Consider the following 18570-nt stretch of genomic DNA (forward strand, 5'->3'; position numbering starts at 1 on the left):
GCAAGTTTTCTGATTGGAGAGACTGCCAGTGTAGTTTTAAAGAGATCTACACTCAGGTCTTGGCTCTGGTTCTTATTGTGTAATGGTAGTAAGTTACTTAACTTTTCTAAACCTCAGTTTCCTCATCTAGAGGGTGGGATTAATAATAAACTCCTAAAGATTGTGCATTTTGACTTTTGTGTTCACTACTATATCACCAGTACCTAGAAGAGTCTGGGCTCATAATAGATGCTTAATAAAGATTTATTGAATCTATGAATTGAGTATCTCTATCTCAGAGCATTATTGTATAGTTTAAATGAGGTAATACATGGTAGCAATTAGCACAGTGCCTGATGTATATTAATTGCTCAACAAATGCTTATTTTATTTAGGTTTTTCATTTTTTCTTTATTATTTTTCATTTTCATTTTTTCCTCATTATGTAATTCTATATGCATTAAAAGCTGTTCCATGCATAACGCAACTTGCTAAGCAAAAGATTTGTTTAGGGGTTTCCCTGGTGGCGCAGTGGTTCAGAATCTGCCTGCCAATACAGGGGACACGGGTTCGAGCCCTGGTTTGGGAAGATCCCACATCCGCGGAGCAACTAGCCCCGTGAGCCACAATTACTGAGCCTGTGCGTCTGGAGTCTGTGCTCTGCAACAAGAGAGGCCGTGATAGTGAGAGGCCCGCGCACCGCGATGAGGAGTGGCCTCCGCTTGCCGCAACTTGAGAAAGCCCTCGCACAGAAACAAAGACCCAACACAGCCATAAATAAATAAATAAATAAATTAATTAATTAATTAATTAAAAAAAAAGATTTGTTTATAGTCCTGGATGATACATCAGGAATCACTTGAGTTTAAAGTATGATTACTTGGACATGAAATGACTTCTACTTCTTGCCATGAGGAGAAACAGTTTCTGAACTTAACCTCTTATGGTAAACAATTAGAAAATTGGACACAGGATATCAAATACCTATTTTTAGATATTGGACAACAGGCAGTGTGGGAATGTGATTCCTAAGAAAAAGGAAACAGGTAAGGTGAGTGCTATAATTGCCCTGGATTTCTGCTAAAAGACACATTTCAGATCATGGTGCAGGCAGTGGGTATCTCAGGGCATGGTGTCTTGTTTAATTGGAGAGATAGAGACTGTAGTTCAGAGAGGTTGAAGTGGCTGAAAATTGCTGCACAGAGTTGCAGAGGAGAGGAAGCTCAGTAGAAAAAAGTTCTAGAAATTTGCATAGGGATTTCCTTTAGCCTTTGCTAAACAAGTGTGTAGAGTGTGTGTATATAGAATGGAACTCTCTGAAGCTGGGCAGGGATTGCCTGAGGAGCCACAAGTTGAGTAATTTCTAGAGCTGGGGAGTTGCTCAAGCACTGACCAGAGTGGTGAGACCTTTTTTGACCATCCAGTATGTTCAGTAGAGACCCCCAAATGTCCATGCCTTAGTAGTAGGAGTAAACTAGCCTGAAGTAATGTCTACCCCCAATCTTTCCTAAAACTTATAGCAGACTTCAAAGATCAAGCTGATCCACAAATTACTTAAGTGACTTTCAAAACAAAGCTCAACAATCTTTAAAAGAAAATAACAGGGGCTTCCCTGGTGGCACAGTGGTTGGGGGTCCGTCTGCTGATGCAGGGGACGCAGGTTCGTGCCCCGGTCCGGGAGAATCCCACATGCTGCGGAGCGGCTGGGCCCGTGGGCCATGGCTGCTGAGCCTGCGCGTCCGGAACCTGTGCTCCGCAGCCGGAGAGGCCACAGCAGTGAGAAGCCCGCGTAACACACATAAAAAAAAAAAAGAAAGAAAATAACAAAATCCAGACACTTAAATGTATAACACTGTGTACAGCTTGCAATAAAAAATTACTAGAATCAGGAAAATGTGAACACCAGGAGAACTTAAGGCAGCGAAAACAGGCTAAGAATAACAAAGATGATAGACTTAGCAGACAAAAACTTTTAAATGGGCATTATAAATATGATCAGAATGCTCAGAGATTTAAAAGAAAATATGAATGTAATGAGAAGAAAATGAAAATATTAAAAACAATGTAATTTGCAGAGATGAGAAACACAATAAATGAAAAATTCACTGATTGTGATTAACAGGAGATAACAGCAGTTTCTTATCTGATGAGGAAAAGATCAATGAACTTGAAGATATAGCAAGAAACTACCCAAAAATTAAACACAGAGAAAAGAACAACTAAAAAAAAAAAAACTGTACAGAACTTTTGTGATCTAGGAGACAGTGTGGGTCTAATTCTACTCCCAGAAGAAGGGGGAGGGCAAAAAAAAAAAGTTTAAAGTGATAGTGACTGAAAAATTTCCTAACTTTATAAATACTGTAAACCTACCAATCCAAGAGGTTCAATAATTTCAAGCAGAATAAACACAAAGATGACCATACTAAGGCACATCATAGTTAAATGGCTGAAAACCAGTGTTAGAGAAAAAAAATTTTAAAGCAGCTAGGAAAAAATATTTTAGTACAGAGGAACAAAAAATGATAGGGCTTCCCTGGTGGCATAGTGGTTGAGAGTCCGCCTGCTGATGTAGGGGACACAGGTTCGTGCCCCGGTCCGGGAAGATCCCATGTGCCGCGGAGCGGCTGAGCCTGTGAGCCATAGCCACCGAGCCTGCACGTCTGGAGCCTGTGCTCTGCAACGGGAGAGGCCACAGCAGTGAGAGGCCCACGTACCGCAAAAAAAAAAAAGAGAGATAGCAGATTTCTTGCTTGAAATATCAATAATATATTACAGAACATAATGGAATGATATCGTTAAAGTACTAAAAGATAAAACTGTAAACCCAGATAGAATTTTATACCCAGCAAAAATATCCCTCAAAATGAAGGCCAAATACTTTTTCACACATCAAAATCTGAGAGAATTCTTTGCCAGCAAATTTGAACTACAAGAAATATTGAAGGCAGTTCTTCATGTGGAAAGAAGATGATAACAGATCAAAACTTGGATTTACACAAGGGAATAAAGAACACCAGAAATAGTAAATGAGTAAATAAAAGACTTTTTTGTCATCATTTATTTAGAAGATAATTGGTTAAAACTAAATAGTAACAACATATATTAATATTAAATGTATACATAAAATATACGACAGCAGAAGCTCAAAGGACAGGAGGCAGCAATGAAAGCATCGCCTTCCTAAGAGTCTTATGTTATATGTAAAGTGATGTAATTTTATTTGAAGGTAGACTGTGATAAGATGCACTTTGTGAAACCCTAGAGCAACCAAGCAAAAAGTAAAAGAAGTATAGCTAATGTATCAATAGAGTATATGAGTCACTAAAAATACTCAAGCCAAAATTACTTAGGAAAAGAGGGAAAAAGAAAATAAAACAGGTGGGACAAATAGAAAATAGCAGGATGGTAGATTGCTATGACTATATCAATATTAAGTGGTCTAAGCACTAATTAAAATGCAGATTGTCAGACTGGATTTAGGAAAGAGCAAGATCCGGATATGTGGGCTAAAGACTTTATAAAGAAACAGGTAGGTTAAAAGTAAAATGATGGAAAAACATGTACTGTACAAAACTGAACATAAGAAAGCTGGAGTACTGATTACTATTTAAAGTAGACATAAAAATAAGGGAAAAAGGGACATTTCATAATGGCAAGGGGGTCAGTTCATCAAGAAGGTATATTCTAAGCGTATGCTTTCATTAGTAAGCTTCAAAATTCATGAAATGGAGGTCAACATTCCTTTCCCAGAACTAATAGTACAGGTAGACAGAAAATTAGTAAGCGGTTAGAAGACTTAAGCAACATTATCAACAAATATAACCTAATTTGCATTTTTAGAGCACTCAGCAACAGCATAGTACACATTCTTTTCCACTGCACATGGAACATTCACTAAGATAAACCATATGCTGAGACATAAAATAAGTCTTATTAACTTTAATAGGAATGAAATCATATAGAATATGTTCTCTTATCAAAAGAGAGTGAAATTAGAAATCAGTAACAGAAAGATATATGGAAACTCTCCAAAACATTTGGAAATTAAAAAACATTTCTAAATAATCCAAGGGGCAAAGAATCACAAGAGAAATTAAAAAATATTTTGAACTGAGTGGTAATGAAAACATACCATAAATTTTGGGGGATATAGCTAAGGGAAATGTATAGCTTTGAAAGATGCTTTATATTAGAAAGGAAGAAAAGTCTAAAGTCAATAATTTTCTAATCTTCTACCTTAAAAAGATAGAATAAGATGAGCAAATTAAACCCAAGGTAAGTAGAAGGAAGGAAATAAAGATAAGAGCAGAAATCAGTGAATTTAGAAAACTGCTAAATAGAGAAAATCAGTGAAATCAAAATCTGGTTCTTTGAAAAGATAAATAAAAATGATAAGCCTTTAGTTTGATTGATTAAGGGAAAAAAGGATACAAATTACCAATGCCAGGAATGAAAGAGGGGATATTACTACAGATACTACATAAATTAAAAGCATAGTAAAGGATCATTGTGGACTTTATGCCAGTAAATTCAACAACTTAGAGGAAGTAGACAAATTCCTTAAAAGAGACCACCAAAGCTGACACAAGATAAAATTGAAAATCTGAATGTCCCTTTATCCCTATATTTACTAAAGAAATTGAATTCATAATTTAAAACCTTCTCATAAAGAAAATTCTAGGCCAGGTGGCTTCAATGGTGAATTCCATCAAACTTTTAAGAAATAAATAATACTAACTGCCCTTAAACATTTCCAGAAAATAGAAGATAACATTTCCCAACTCATTTCATGAGGTATTATTACCCCAATACCAAAGCCATACAAATACATTGTAAGAAAAGTACATGACAATATCCTTCATGAATACAAATACAAAACTCTTTAACAAAATACAGCAAGTTGATCCAGCAATATAAATGTAAATATGACGACGATAGATCATGACTAAGTGGAATTTCTGCCAAATGTACAAGTTTGGTTTAGCAGTAAAAAAAAAAAACCCCAAACCTAGCTATATACGGTCAATCCTTATTATTTGCAAATCCATATTTGAAAATGTTCCCACTAGTGAAAATTTATTTGTAATTCCAAAATCAAAACTCACGATATTTGTGCAATCATTCACAGACATTCATGAGAAGTTTGAGTGGCCCAACGTGTACATTCTCAAGTGGGGTCGAACAAAGCACTCTGCCTTCTTTCAGCTCTCATACTGTAAACAAGTACCCTTTTCACAGTCTATTTAGTGCCATATTTTTCTCATTTTTTCCTTTTGTTGATTTTTTTCTTTAAAATGGCTTTCAACTGTAGTGCTGAAGTGCTGTCTATTGTTCCTAAACACAAGAAGATGATTATGTGTCTTACGGAGAAAATATACATTAGATAAATTTTGTTCAGGCCTGAATTATAGTGCTGTTGGCCATGATTTCAATGTTAATGAATCAGTCATATATATTAAATAAGGCGTCTTTAAACAGAACACACATAAAACAAGTTTATGTATTGATTGGTTGATGAAAACGTGATCAGAAGCTTTCAGGGGTCTAACCCTGTATTTCTCCCAGGAGCAGTTGTTTCAGAGTTCTCGACAACTTTATAGAACATAACTACCATGAGTAATGAGAATCAACTGTATTTCAGCCTGTTATCTAAGAGCAAAGAAGGAAAACCGTGATTATCTCAGTTTATGCAGAACATGTATTTGACAAAATTCATCATCTTTTCCTGTTAAAAACTCTCAGGAAACTAGGACTAGAAGAGAACTTTGGAACAAAAGACAGCTTTATTATATTATATATAAATGTATAATGTAAGCCTACAGCTAATATCTTACACTCATAAGGTCAGAGCAAACCAAGGATTCAGCTCTCATAACTGCCATTCTGGTCCTAAAATTTATACGAAAAAATATGTATACATATATTTTTTATTATTAAACCTAAAATTTACATGAAAATGCAAAGACCTAAAATTTATGTTGAAACGCAAATAGTCAAAACAATAGGGAAAAATAATAATTACAGTTGACAAGCTTATACTCTACTGCCTGTGAACAGAGAGATCAGTAGAACAGAACATCTAGAAATAGCCCACACATTTCAGTAAAGTTTCAACAGATGGTTCTGAAACAGATGGTAGAGGGGGTAATCTTTGGCCCTTTCCTCAAACTATACACAAAAATGAAATCTAAATGGATCAAAGATCTAAATTTGAAAGCTAAAATTGGTAAATGTCTGGAAGAAAACATAGGAGCAAATCTTCTTGATCTTGGGGTAGGCAAAGATTTCTTAAGACACAAAGAACTATTAACACACAAACTACTAATAGAAGTAGTTGATAAATTGTATAATCTTGAAATTAAAAATTGCTTTTCAGAAAACATTATTAAAATTAAAACACACCTCAGACTAGGCACAAATGCTCACATACATATATTTGACAAAGGACTTGCATCCAGAATACATGAGTCCAGTTTGAGACAAATCACCAAATTAAAAAAGGGACAATGGATTTGATCAGACACCTCACCAAAGAAGACATATGAACGGCCAAAAAGCACTTAAAAGTGCTCAATCTCATTAGTCATTGGGGAAATGTAATTTAAAGCCACAGTGAGATACCTTTACACATTTACTAGAATAACTAAAATGGAAAAAAACCTCACAATACTAAATGTTGATGTGAGTAACTGCAACTCTTATGTGCTCTTGGTTGGAATGTAAAATGGTACAACCAGTTTGGAAAACATTTTGGCAGTGAAATAAAAAGTGAGACCCTGCTATCCTTTGACCCAGCATTTCCACTATTTCTCCAAGAGAAATGGAAACATATATCAACAAAAAGACTTGTCCAGGAATGCTTTATTTTTAATAGTGAAACACAGGAGGCAACCCAAATGTCCATCAACAGGCAATTGGATAACCAAATTGTAGTATATTGCATTTGTCTGGGTTCTCCAGAGAAACATAACTGATAGGATATACAGTGTATATTGTATGTATCATATATATATCAATATATATTTACATCCTATTGACACATTAGATAGAGAGATAGGTAGGTAGATAGATAGTTAGGGATTTATTATAAGGAATTGGCTCACGTGGTTATGGAGGTTGAGAAGTGCCACCATCCACAGTCTGCAAGCTGGAAACCCAGAAGTGTCAGTGATATAGTTCCAGTCTGAGTCCAAAGGCCTGAGAACCAGGAGAACTGGTGCTGAGTCTGAGTCTGAGTCCGAGTCTGAAGGCAGAAGACCAGTGTCCTGGCTTGAAGGCAGTCATGCAGGGAGAGAGCAGATTTTCCCTTACCCAACCTTTTTCTATTCAGGTCTCCTGTGAATTGGATGAGGCTTATACATGTTGGGGAGGGCAATCTGCTTTACTTAGTCCAGCAATTCAAATATTAGTCTCATCCAGAAACACCCTCCCAGACACACCCAGAATAATGTTTAACCACCTATCTGGGCACCCCATGGCCCAGTCAAGTTGACATAAAAGTAACCATCATGGGGCTTCCCTGGTGGCACAGTGGTTGAGAGTCCGCCTGCCGATGCAGGGGACACGGGTTCGTGCCCCGGTCCGGGAAGATCCCACATGTTGCAGAGCGGCTGGGCCCGTGGGCCATGGCCACTGAGCCTGCGCGTCCGGAGCCTGTGCTCTGCAACGGGAGAGGCCACAACAGTGAGAGGCCCGTGTACCACAAAAAAAAAAAAAAAAAAAGTAACCATCATGTATTTCCATTCAATGAAGTACTCTTCAGCAATAGTAGAAAGGAATGAACTGCTAATACACAAAAGGATGAATCTCACAGGCATTGTACTGAGTGAAAGAAGTCAGACACAAAAGAGTATATACTATATGATTACATTTATATGACATTTTAAAAAAGGCAAAACTTACCTCTGACAAGAGAGCAGGTCAGAGTTTACCTTGGCCCAAGGGTGGAGAGGTTGACATCAAAGGAGCATGAGGAATCATTTTAGGGTAATGGCAATATTCTAGATCTTGACTGTAATGGTGATTAAATGGGTATATTTATTTTTCAAAACTCTTCAAAATTGTACACTAAAAAAGGGTTAATTTTACGTAAATTAAACCTCTTGTTTAACAAAAGAATAATTACTAAATAGATTTTTAAAAAAAATTTTGTTGGCATGTAGTTGATTTTTAATGTTGTGTTAGTTTCTGCTGTACAGCAAAGTGACTCAGTTATACATATACATATATCCACTCTTTTAGATTCTTTTTCCCATATAGGCCATTACAGAGTATTGAGTAGAGTTCCCTGTGTTATACAGTAGGTCCTTATTAGTTATCTATTTTATATATAGTAATGTGTATATGTCAATCCCAATCTTCCAATTTATCCCTCTCCCCCACTTACTCCCAGTAACCATAAGTTTGTTTCCTACATCTGTAACTCTATTTCTGTTTTGTAGATAAGTTCATTTGTACCCTTTTATAAGATTCCACATACAAGCAATATCATATGGTATTTGTCTTTTCTGTGTCTGCCTTACTTCACTCAGTATGACAATCTCTAGGTCCATCCATGTTGCTAAAAATGGCATTATTTCATTCTTTTTTATGGCTGAGTAATATTCCATTGTATATATGTGCCACATCTTCTTGATCTATTCCTCTGTCGATGAACATGTAGGTTGATACCATGTCTATAGGAAATAAGTTTGATTAAATTAATCATTTAGTTCTTATTAGGGTTAATTTATTAATTTGGTACTGTTATGCCTGCAACAGTTATTCATTATGCTATCTGTTAATGTTTCATTGAAAACTTAATTGAAAAGTTAACTGAAGAAGAAACATGGAAATAACCGAAGAAGATACGAAGTTAGAAATAAATTATGGAAACACATACTTTTTTCCTATATTTCTCTTAATAGATTATAAATAAGTTGTCATGTAAGTTTATCATTTCAAAGCATAGTTTTTAATATCTTTAATATTCCATTATATATTTTCCATCCATTTCCTTAACCTCCAATTTTGGACATATTATTTATGGTATTTACTATTGCAAATGTTATGAATGTCTTTGAATTTAAAGCCCTTTTCCACATTTAATTATTCTGTTTACATGCCTAGATAGAGAGTTGTTGAATCAAAGAATATGAGTTTTTAAAATATAGGTAATAAGTTCACATGTAAAATTTAAAAGGTATAATTAGAAAGACAGTGAAATATCTCCCTTGTACCTCTGTCTGCCAGCCATCCAGTTCCCCTTTCTGGAAGTAGCCGTTGTCATTGGTTTTTTATATTTCTTTCCAGAGACATTTTAAGTGTGTGTGTAGGAGGAGGAAGTTTAGACAGTGGATGAATAGGCATATACTTTTATAAGAATTTAATCATACTGTGTGTGCTAATTAAGATAAAAATCAGCTACATTGAATTTTACTAGAATTTAATAAAAGAAAAGGAAGATAAAATGAAATCAAAGGAATCTCCCACAACTTAAATGATCCTTGGGAATTTCCTGGTGGTCCAGTGGTTGGGACTCTGTGCTTTCACTGCTGCTTTCACTGTGGAGGACCTGAGTTCAATCCCTGGTCGGGGAACTAAGATCCCTCCTACAAGTCACACAGCACAGCCAAAAAAATTTTCTTCATCAGAAGGAAAGATCTCTTTAAGATTAAGAAAAGAGATTATGATTAATATTTTAAAAATACTAGTAATGTAAAAAAGAAATATAAATTGCCAGTAAAATTAATATTATAGAAGTCAATAATTGAAATGCAAATAAAATGATATTTTTAATCTTTGGGAAGATTGGAAAAAATTGACAAAATATACTTCAGAGGGGGCTTTCCTGGTGGCGCAGTGGTTACAAATCTGCCTGCCAATGCAGGGGACATGGACCAGGGAAGCCCTTGGCTCTTCTTTTTACCCACTTATTTTATTCCTGAAATGTTTTTGCCAGAATGTGAATAAACTACATCCTTTTGGGGAAAAAAAAATTGAGATAATTAAGTAAACATAAAAGGATATATATCTGCCATTGAAAATGTCCATCAATATGGGATTAAGTTATGATGTATCCATTCAATAGGATACTATTCAGCTATTAAAAATGGTGATGTGGGGACTTACCTGGTGGCGCAGTGGTTGGGAATCCGCCTGCCAATGCAGGGGACACGGGTTCGAGCCCTGGTACGGGAAGATCCCACATGTCGCAGAGCAACTAAACCCATGCGCCACAGGTACTGAGCCTGCGCTCTAGAGCCCGTGAGCTACAACTACTGAGCCTACGTGCCGCAGCTACTGATGCCTGTGCGCCTAGAGCCTGTGCTCCACAACAAGAGAAGCACTGCCAATGAAAAGCCCACGCAACGCAACAAAGAGTAGATCCCACTTGCCGCAACTAGAGAAAGACGGTGCGCAGCAACGAAGACCCAACACAGCCAAAATAAATAAATAAATAAATAAATTTTTAAAAATGGTGATGTATTGTAGATTCATATTTATTACAGTGGCAATAGGTCCTCGACATGCCCTTTTTCTTTCTGAACAATAAGTAATAGCATGCCTAATGGGACCTCATTTATATAAAATTGTACGTCTGTGTAAGTGTAGACAGATTTCTGGAAAATAAATACTCATTAAAACGGTTATCTCTTGAATGGTGGCCTATTGGGATTTTTTGTGTGTTTTTTTTTAAATACTGTTAGTTTTCTTTATACTAAGTATTTATCATTTTTATACATGAAGAAGGAAAGATTTTTTTCCCCTTTCCGAACAAATGCATATGTCTAGTTTATGCCTTCTGCTTGTTAAATGACTTTGTGGATAGCAAGAAATATAGCTTTTAAGCCAGTACCTGATCAATTTCTGCAAATACCTAAATCTAACAAGGTCTGTAGAACCTTTGTAATGTAATACCTAAGGGCCATGGTTTGGGATGCTCTACTACTGCCATTGAAGTTACCCAGGAACTAGCTGAACTGGTGCAGATGGTTGGGGAGTTCTGAACTCCAGAGCCCAGGGCATTGACTGAAATTTTTAATGCCACACCCAGCTGTAGCTAACTTCTTTTAAGACTTGATTTTTAAAGAACAAAGTCAAGTTTAAACTTCTGCTTTTTTTTTTGTTTGTTTGCTTTTGCGGTACGCGGGCCTCTCACTGTTGTGGCCTCTCCCGTTGCGGAGCACAGGCTCCGGACGCGCAGGCTCAGCGGCCATGGCTCACGGGCCCAGCCGCTCCGCGGCATGTGGGATCTTCCCGGACCGGGGCACAAACCCGCGTCCCCTGCATCGGCAGGTGGACTCTCAACCACTGCTCCACCAGGGAAGCCCAACTTCTGTTGTTTTGATTTACTTTTTCTCAGCTTTGTTTAGGTATAATTGATAAATAAAATTGTAAGATATATAAAGCATACCTCATAAGGATTTAATATATGTAAGCACTGTGAAAAGATTTCTCCCATCTAGTTCATTAACACATCCATCACCGCACATATCTATCTTTTTTTGTTTGTGTGAGAGAACATTTAAGTTCTGCTCTCTTAGCAGATTTCCCTTACACAATATAGTGTTATCAACTGTAGTCACCATGTTATACATTTACACCTCAGACCTTATTTATTCATCTTATAGCTGAAACTTTATACCCTTTCATCAGCCTTTCCCTGTTTTTCCCATACCCCTGGCAATCACTTTTCCTACTCTCTGTTTCTATGAGTTTGATTTTTGAAAAAAGATTCTACATATAAGTGATACCATGCAGTATTAGTTTTTGTTGATTTACTTTGGGTTAACAAAAGAGTATCTGAATGTATTGCATGCACCTGCCCTTGCTGATAGAAACATTAGAAGTCATTCTCTTCATATATGTCAGGTATTATTTTAATCATTCAATTGGGGGTGGAAGTAAAATTCCTGCCCTTCAAAATCTCACTGTCTCCTAGAGCACTGGGACAGTCAAGAGACCATTTCAGTGAACCGTGCTATGGCAGCAGACAGGAGGGCTTTTGACCCAGGTGTTGATGTGTTTCTTGGGGGTTTGAGTGGCTGTTCAAGTAAGATTTTCCAGAGGAAACATTTGTACTGAATTTTCAATTTCAGTTCAGACATCCAGACTGCAGTTTGAAAGATTAAACACGAATTAGCCAAACCCAGGAAAGGGATATGAGGATTATGTAGGCAGAGGCAAAAGCCTGTAGGCATGCAGGGTCTGGTACATGTTGGGAACTGCAAGTCGTTCAGCGTGATCGGGATTTGAGGCAGTGTAGGCAAGAAAGGAAGCCTGGAGAAGTCAGATCATGAAGGATCTTGTTAGCTGTCAAAGAGTTTCTTCCTCTGGACTTCCTTGTAAATACAGCCTTTGTTCATGTAGGTTGGGATTCTTTGAGTCATCTTTGACTCTTTGAGGCTCCCTCCCTTCCCTTAAACTCCCTCATAATTAGGCACCAAATCTTTTCAATTTTGGGAACTTGGATTGAAGTGGAATGATGACAAGCTAGATGTACACTCTGTGTTCTTTATGGCAGGCTGTAACTTAGTGTTTTTAATTTCTAGGGCTTAGTGCTGGCTCACAGACCCTTAAAAATGTCTAAATGAAGGGAGTTCAAAAGAGAAAATGTTTAGTATTTTTACATGTGACCTTGTATAACTTTTCTGTTCTCCATTTTGTTATAGAAAATCTAATGGTCTTAGGAGGCCTGGTTGAAAAGTCGGCACTTGGATAATTTAAAATCTTGAAAATGGAATCAGACCTGTTAGTAAGATCTATCTTATCAGTGCACTGGTGGGTGGCTGAAGCAATGTTATAGTCAGGGAAGAAAAGTGTCAGACAGCTTTTAACAATTTGATTTTAATGAATGTACACCAGTTTACATAGTGTGTGTGGCTTTTTTTTGTGTGTGCCCAAGAACAATCTTCTTGTGACTGTCCCAGTAGAGATTAATTTTTTAGTTAGAGGAAAAATAGTGAACATGTATATTTATTGCTTTTCACTTGTCACAGTTAATAATGTGGGTACATGCTTCCTTGAACTTATGGGTATGTACTGTAATTATTTTGTGTTTAACTATAAGAGGAAGACTGTATGCAGAGATGGTTAACATTTGAAACAATTAGGCGTTGTTGTAGTGAAATAGTTGTGCCATTTTGAAAGCAAATTATGTATCTGAGGAACATCTTGTGAAACAACTTTTATGATTATCAGCGACACAGCTGCTAAAAGTATTATCGTGGTGGAATTGAATCTTTTGTTATTTGGGTCACATAACCAGCAACTGAACTTTTATACTTGTAACTATATAAGACCCTTATTAAGAAATAAGTAGAAGAGAGGTGTCATAAAGTGTTTTCATATATGGCCTTAAGAAGAACAAGGTATTTGTTACCATATAAAGCTAGAGTGATAGTATTATAATATAATCCTACTCATGCATATATTTGATATTTTTAAACCCCTTAATTTTTTATTTTAATTTATTATTATTATTTTGGCTGTGCCGCACGGCATGTGGGATCTTAGTTCCCCAACCAGGGATTGAACCCATGCCCCCTGCAGTGGAAGCATGGAGTCTTAACCACTGGACCACCAGGGAAGTCCCTTAATTTTTTAATTTTTAAAGCATAAATTACCTAAGCCTATTGCCTTCTCCCTTCCAAAAAAAAAAAATGGAGATATGAGACTCTTTTTTATACATCACCTCTAACTTCCCATTACCTCTAGTTCTTTTTTGTTTGTTTTGTTTTTAGTTTTTATTTTTGGCTTATATCTAAATACATATCCTGTAGCTTGAAATGGAAAATATATTTGCATATGTGGCTTTAAGTATAGCTCCTATAGGCTGGTTAGTATGGTTTCTTACAGTCTATTTATTATAACAAAAATTAAGATATGTGCCTTACAGAGCTAATTAAAATGGAATTTCACCTGTAACTTTATCTTAGCTGCCTTATATCCTTTTGAGTATAGGTGGTATAATGATAAATGAGTATTTTACATATTATACCTACTTAATCTTAAAACCAAGATGAACATTTTTTAAATGGATAGATATACATTTGTATTATTTTCTTTTTTTTTTTGTAGAGATGATTGTAGTTGTAAGAAATAATGTGGAGATCTTTTGTACACTTCGCCCTTTTTTCTCCACTGATAACATTTTGTAGAACTCTACAGTATTTTGACATTGTACAATCCACTGCTCTTATTCAGATTTCTTCAGTTGTACTTATTTCTGTGTGTGTGTGTTGAATTCTATACTGCTTAATCTCCTTTGTATGTTTGTATATTCACCACCACAGTCAAGATATTGAATAGTTCCCTATCACCAGGGTCCTGCATGTTGCCCTTTTATAACACCTACTTCTCTCCTGCCACTTCACCTTCCCTCCCCTATCTATTAGTGGACCCCTGGCAACCACTGATCTTTCTTCCATTTCTAAAAGTTCCTCATTTCAAAAATGTTGTACAAATGAAGTCATACAGCAGGTAACCATTTGAGATTGACTATTTTTACTCAGTGTAATTCTCTGGAGATTCATCAAAGTTTGTGTGAATCAAGAGCTTATGCTTTTTATTACTCACTTTTTGTATTTAAGTTAGAGAACCTCTACTTAGTTTCTACTTTGTTTCCTTCCTAATCTATTTTTATCTCTCTCTCTCTTTTTTTTTTTTTTTTTGCGTACGCGGGCCTCTCACTGTTGTGGCCTCTCCTGTTGCGGAGCACAGTCTCCGGACGCGCAGGCTCAGCGGCCATGGCTCACGGGCCCAGCCGCTCCGCGGCATGTGAGATCTTCCCGGACCGGGGCACGAACCCGTGTCCCCTGCATTGGCAGGCGGACTCTCAACCACTGCACCACCAGGGAAGCCCCTAATCTATTTTTAAAATAAATGTATTTGTCTTAATTCTAGGTGACAAAGCAAGACCGCCTTCCTCCAGCCCCTCTAGCATCATCCGCCGTACTTCTTCCCTGGATACACTTGCTGCGCCGTACCTTGCAGGGCACTGGCCTCGTGATGGTCATGGGCAAGCTGCTCCCTGCATGCGGGACAAGGCCACACAGGTAGGGTTATTACAGTTCTTATCTTGAAGTGTTTCACTCTGAAACCATTTTCATAATATTATTTGTTCTACTCTGTGCTCAAATTTGTCAAATATTAGTGTGTGTTAGCAGTATCTGGGAAGCTTATCAAGAGTCCAGATCCCCAGGCTTGACCTTCACATATTCTCTAGTAGGTTTTGGTTGAGGCTTGGGAATGTGCATTTTAAACAGTACCCAAAGTAATTGCGATACATACAGATAATATATGCACATACTTTTCTCCCACTTACTTTTTTTTTTTTGCCTGTGGCTTAGTTCCCCAGCTGGGGATCAAACCTGGGCCCCGAGAGTGAAAGTGCAGAGTCCTAACCACTGGACTGGCAGGGAATTCCCCTCCCACTTACTCTTTATAGTCAGTTCAGAACATCACAAGATATTTAATATACGGAATTTGGACTTAAAAATCTGTTACAGTAAAGATTACTTTAGTTTCCATCCAACCTTATATTTTTGTGCTCAAAAATCTTCGTGTGTTGCAAGATGGGGATTATATGCTATTGCTGGTAGAGTCTGTAAATGTAAATATCCGACAAAGGGACTCTGGAAGCAAAGTTTTGTACTTTTAAATTTATAAAAAGTTTTAATTAAAAAAGTCTTAAGAGATCATTTGATGTACCTCCTAGTCTTACAGATGAGGAAACTGAAGTCCAAAATCATAGAGCCAGTTGATGATGCGTCTCAGTTAAATATTAAATATTTGTCTAGTCATTTATTCAATGTTTCTCATATTCATTAGATGGTGCTCCCATGAAGGCAGAAACTGTGTCTGGCTTGTTCATTTCTGTATTTTCATCCTCAGGACTTAGTACTGTACCTGATGGAATAAGCACTCAAGGAATATTTGCAAAGGACTGAATGAGCAGAACAGTTAAAGTTTTATGGCTAGTGAAGAAAGAAAATCATTTAAAGAGTTAAAAGACTCTTTATACTGATTGTTGAAAATCAGCTAAGGTACATCTTGATTTAGCCTTCAAATTTACATCACTGATGGTTGCTTGATCTCAGCACTTTGTGAGAGAATATCCTTTTACAAGACCAAGTAAATACACTTTGCAGTGTTTTTTGGATTTACATACTGGTTTCTAGAATTCCAGATGTTCCTGGTGGACTTAGTTTGTTTTCTGTTCTGATACTCTTGAAACTGAGCCCCATTGTTAGGGTAGATGCTTGGGATTCGAAATTACCTTGAGGGTTATACTCCAGTTGCAACTACGGAAATGAAAATGCAGAGTCCGTACTCATTAAAAGTAATGAATCTTTTCTGAAATTGTGACTTTTTAAACCGAAGAGTTCTGTAGAACTCTGCATTTATTCAAAATCTGTAACTTTGCTGAGATTAGGACACGTTGTATAGAAAATGAATACAAATTCTTTTCCTACTTTGGTTATTACAGAATATTGAGCAGCATTCCCTGTGCTATACAGTAGAATTTGAAAAAGATTAGATACTTGTATATGTATAACTGAATCACTTTGCTGTACACAATATTGTTAATCAGCTACGCTCCAATATAAAATTAAAAACTAACACAACATTGTTAATTAGCTATGCTCCAATATAAAATTTTTTTAAAAAAGGAAATGAATACAGTCTCTACTTGCTTTCTGCTTAATCCACAGGTCGTGTTTAAATTAGTATGGGTGCATTTCCTTGAACATTTCTGCAACCCTCTTTCTTTGCTCTGTAGTTTCAGGTTCAGTGTGTTGAGATATTTTGTCTTACCGGTAAGAATATACATTCTTATAAGCCGTTGGGAGCCCCTTGATCTGTAGAAGCAGTTCAGTAAGTCTTTCGAGTTACTGTGACCCAGCTGTGGCTGTGACCACAGCTGTGGACAAGTTGCTGTGACCTAGCTCTGGCTACCACTTGACTGGTGTTCCTGTTTTTTTCTTTTGTTTGGAATGCTTTCCCACCATTTGCCTGGACAGCTTACACTCTGATGCTTATAGCAGCCTCCCCCGATCCTATAGAACCTTGCCTACCTACTTTCCCTGTCCTTCCAGGTCTGGATTAGGTGCCTTTTTTAGGGAACCTCAGTCATCACATATTATAATTGGCTATTTATTCCTTCTGTCCTAGAAAAAACTCTTTCAGAATAAAAACTCTCTAACTTCAGTACCTAGTCTAGTGCCTGATACATTAGAAGATGCATAATAGCTTTCCAGTATACAATGTAAAATTGAACAAAATTGAAACATGCTTAATTAAAACTCAATTTTACTTTTTATTAATACCTGAGTGTCTTATAATAAAGGCACAGCTTCTTAGTTGAACAAAGAAAGCAATTATCTTTTGAAGTAGCAGTTTAAGTAAAATTAATGATTTTGCCGAGTATTTTTTCCTGCCTGAACATCTTATCACTGAAATTAACAAAGCTGTCTTTTGCTCTTTATGCTTATTTTTACCTTACCAACTAATATTCTTGTCCTCATCTTTAATTTGTTCTTAAATCTATAGGAGACTTTTATATTCCTTTGCTTTTCCTTGAATTTTTATACTTAAAATTAATATCTTTAGTAATTTCTCTAATTTTTTAAAATTTTTATTTGGGGAAAAAGTCCCAAGTTTATAGAAGAGTCCCAAGAGTAGTAGATTGAACACCCTATACTCCTCACCTATGTTTACCAATAAACATTTTTGCATATTTTGTTTTCTTTGTGTATATATAATTGTTATTATTACTGTTGTTATTATTTGCTAATTGTTAATAATTTACAGAAATTCTGACTCTTCTCAAATACTTCAGGATGTATATGAACAAAGACTTAAAAACTATTACCAAAGTAATTATCAAATTCAGGAGATTTAACATTGATACAATGCTACTATTTAATATGTGATACATAGACACATTTTTTTTCAGTTTCCCCAATGATGTTATCTGTAGCAGTTTCTCCCGTAAGCTAGGACCCAGTGAAGGAGCACAGGTGGCATTTAGATATCATGTTTCTTTAGAATCCTTTAATCTGGAACAGTTTCTCAGCTTTTCTTTGTCTTTCATGACATTGATATTTTTAAGAATGCAAGCTAGTATTTTTGTTGAATCTTCTTAGCCTGTGTTTATCTGTTTTTTAAACTGTTAGATTCAGTAATAACATTTTTGGCAGGAGTACTATATGTGTTGTGTGTTCCTCTCTGTGCATGTGCATCAAGAGGTGCCCGATGTCAGTAATGTTAAGTCTGACCCACCAGATTATCTTTGTAACTGTATGTACATAGTCTGTGGGGAAATATTTGAGACTGTAAATATCCTGTTCCCCAACAAGCTTTCATGCATTGGTTTTGGCATTCGTTGATGATTCTTGCTTGAATCAACAATTACTGTAGTAGTTCCAAATGATGATTTTCTAACTCTATTGTCATACTTCCTGCATTTATTTGTTGGTCTAATACTTTTTTCTTTAACCATTTTTATTTTTTTTAATTAATTTTTATTGGAGTATAGTTGATTTTTAATGTTGTGTTTCTGCTGTACAGCAATGTGACTCAGTTATACATATACATATATCCACT

General features: G+C 36.3%; 1 protein-coding gene across 1 annotated transcript in view; it reads left to right on the forward strand.

The window, feature by feature from the left end:
• Positions 1-18570, forward strand: part of FAM117B (family with sequence similarity 117 member B) — an 89803-nt gene that overhangs the window by 35073 nt on the left and 36160 nt on the right. Inside the window, exon 2 of the mRNA XM_079923589.1 lies at positions 14866-15017. Within this exon, the coding sequence (XP_079779715.1) occupies positions 14866-15017 (152 nt within the window). The remainder of the gene's footprint in view (positions 1-14865; positions 15018-18570) is intronic.

The sequence above is a fragment of the Stenella coeruleoalba genome (assembly GCF_951394435.1).
Source record: "Stenella coeruleoalba genome assembly, chromosome: 6".
Classification (NCBI taxonomy): Eukaryota; Metazoa; Chordata; class Mammalia; order Artiodactyla; family Delphinidae; genus Stenella; species Stenella coeruleoalba.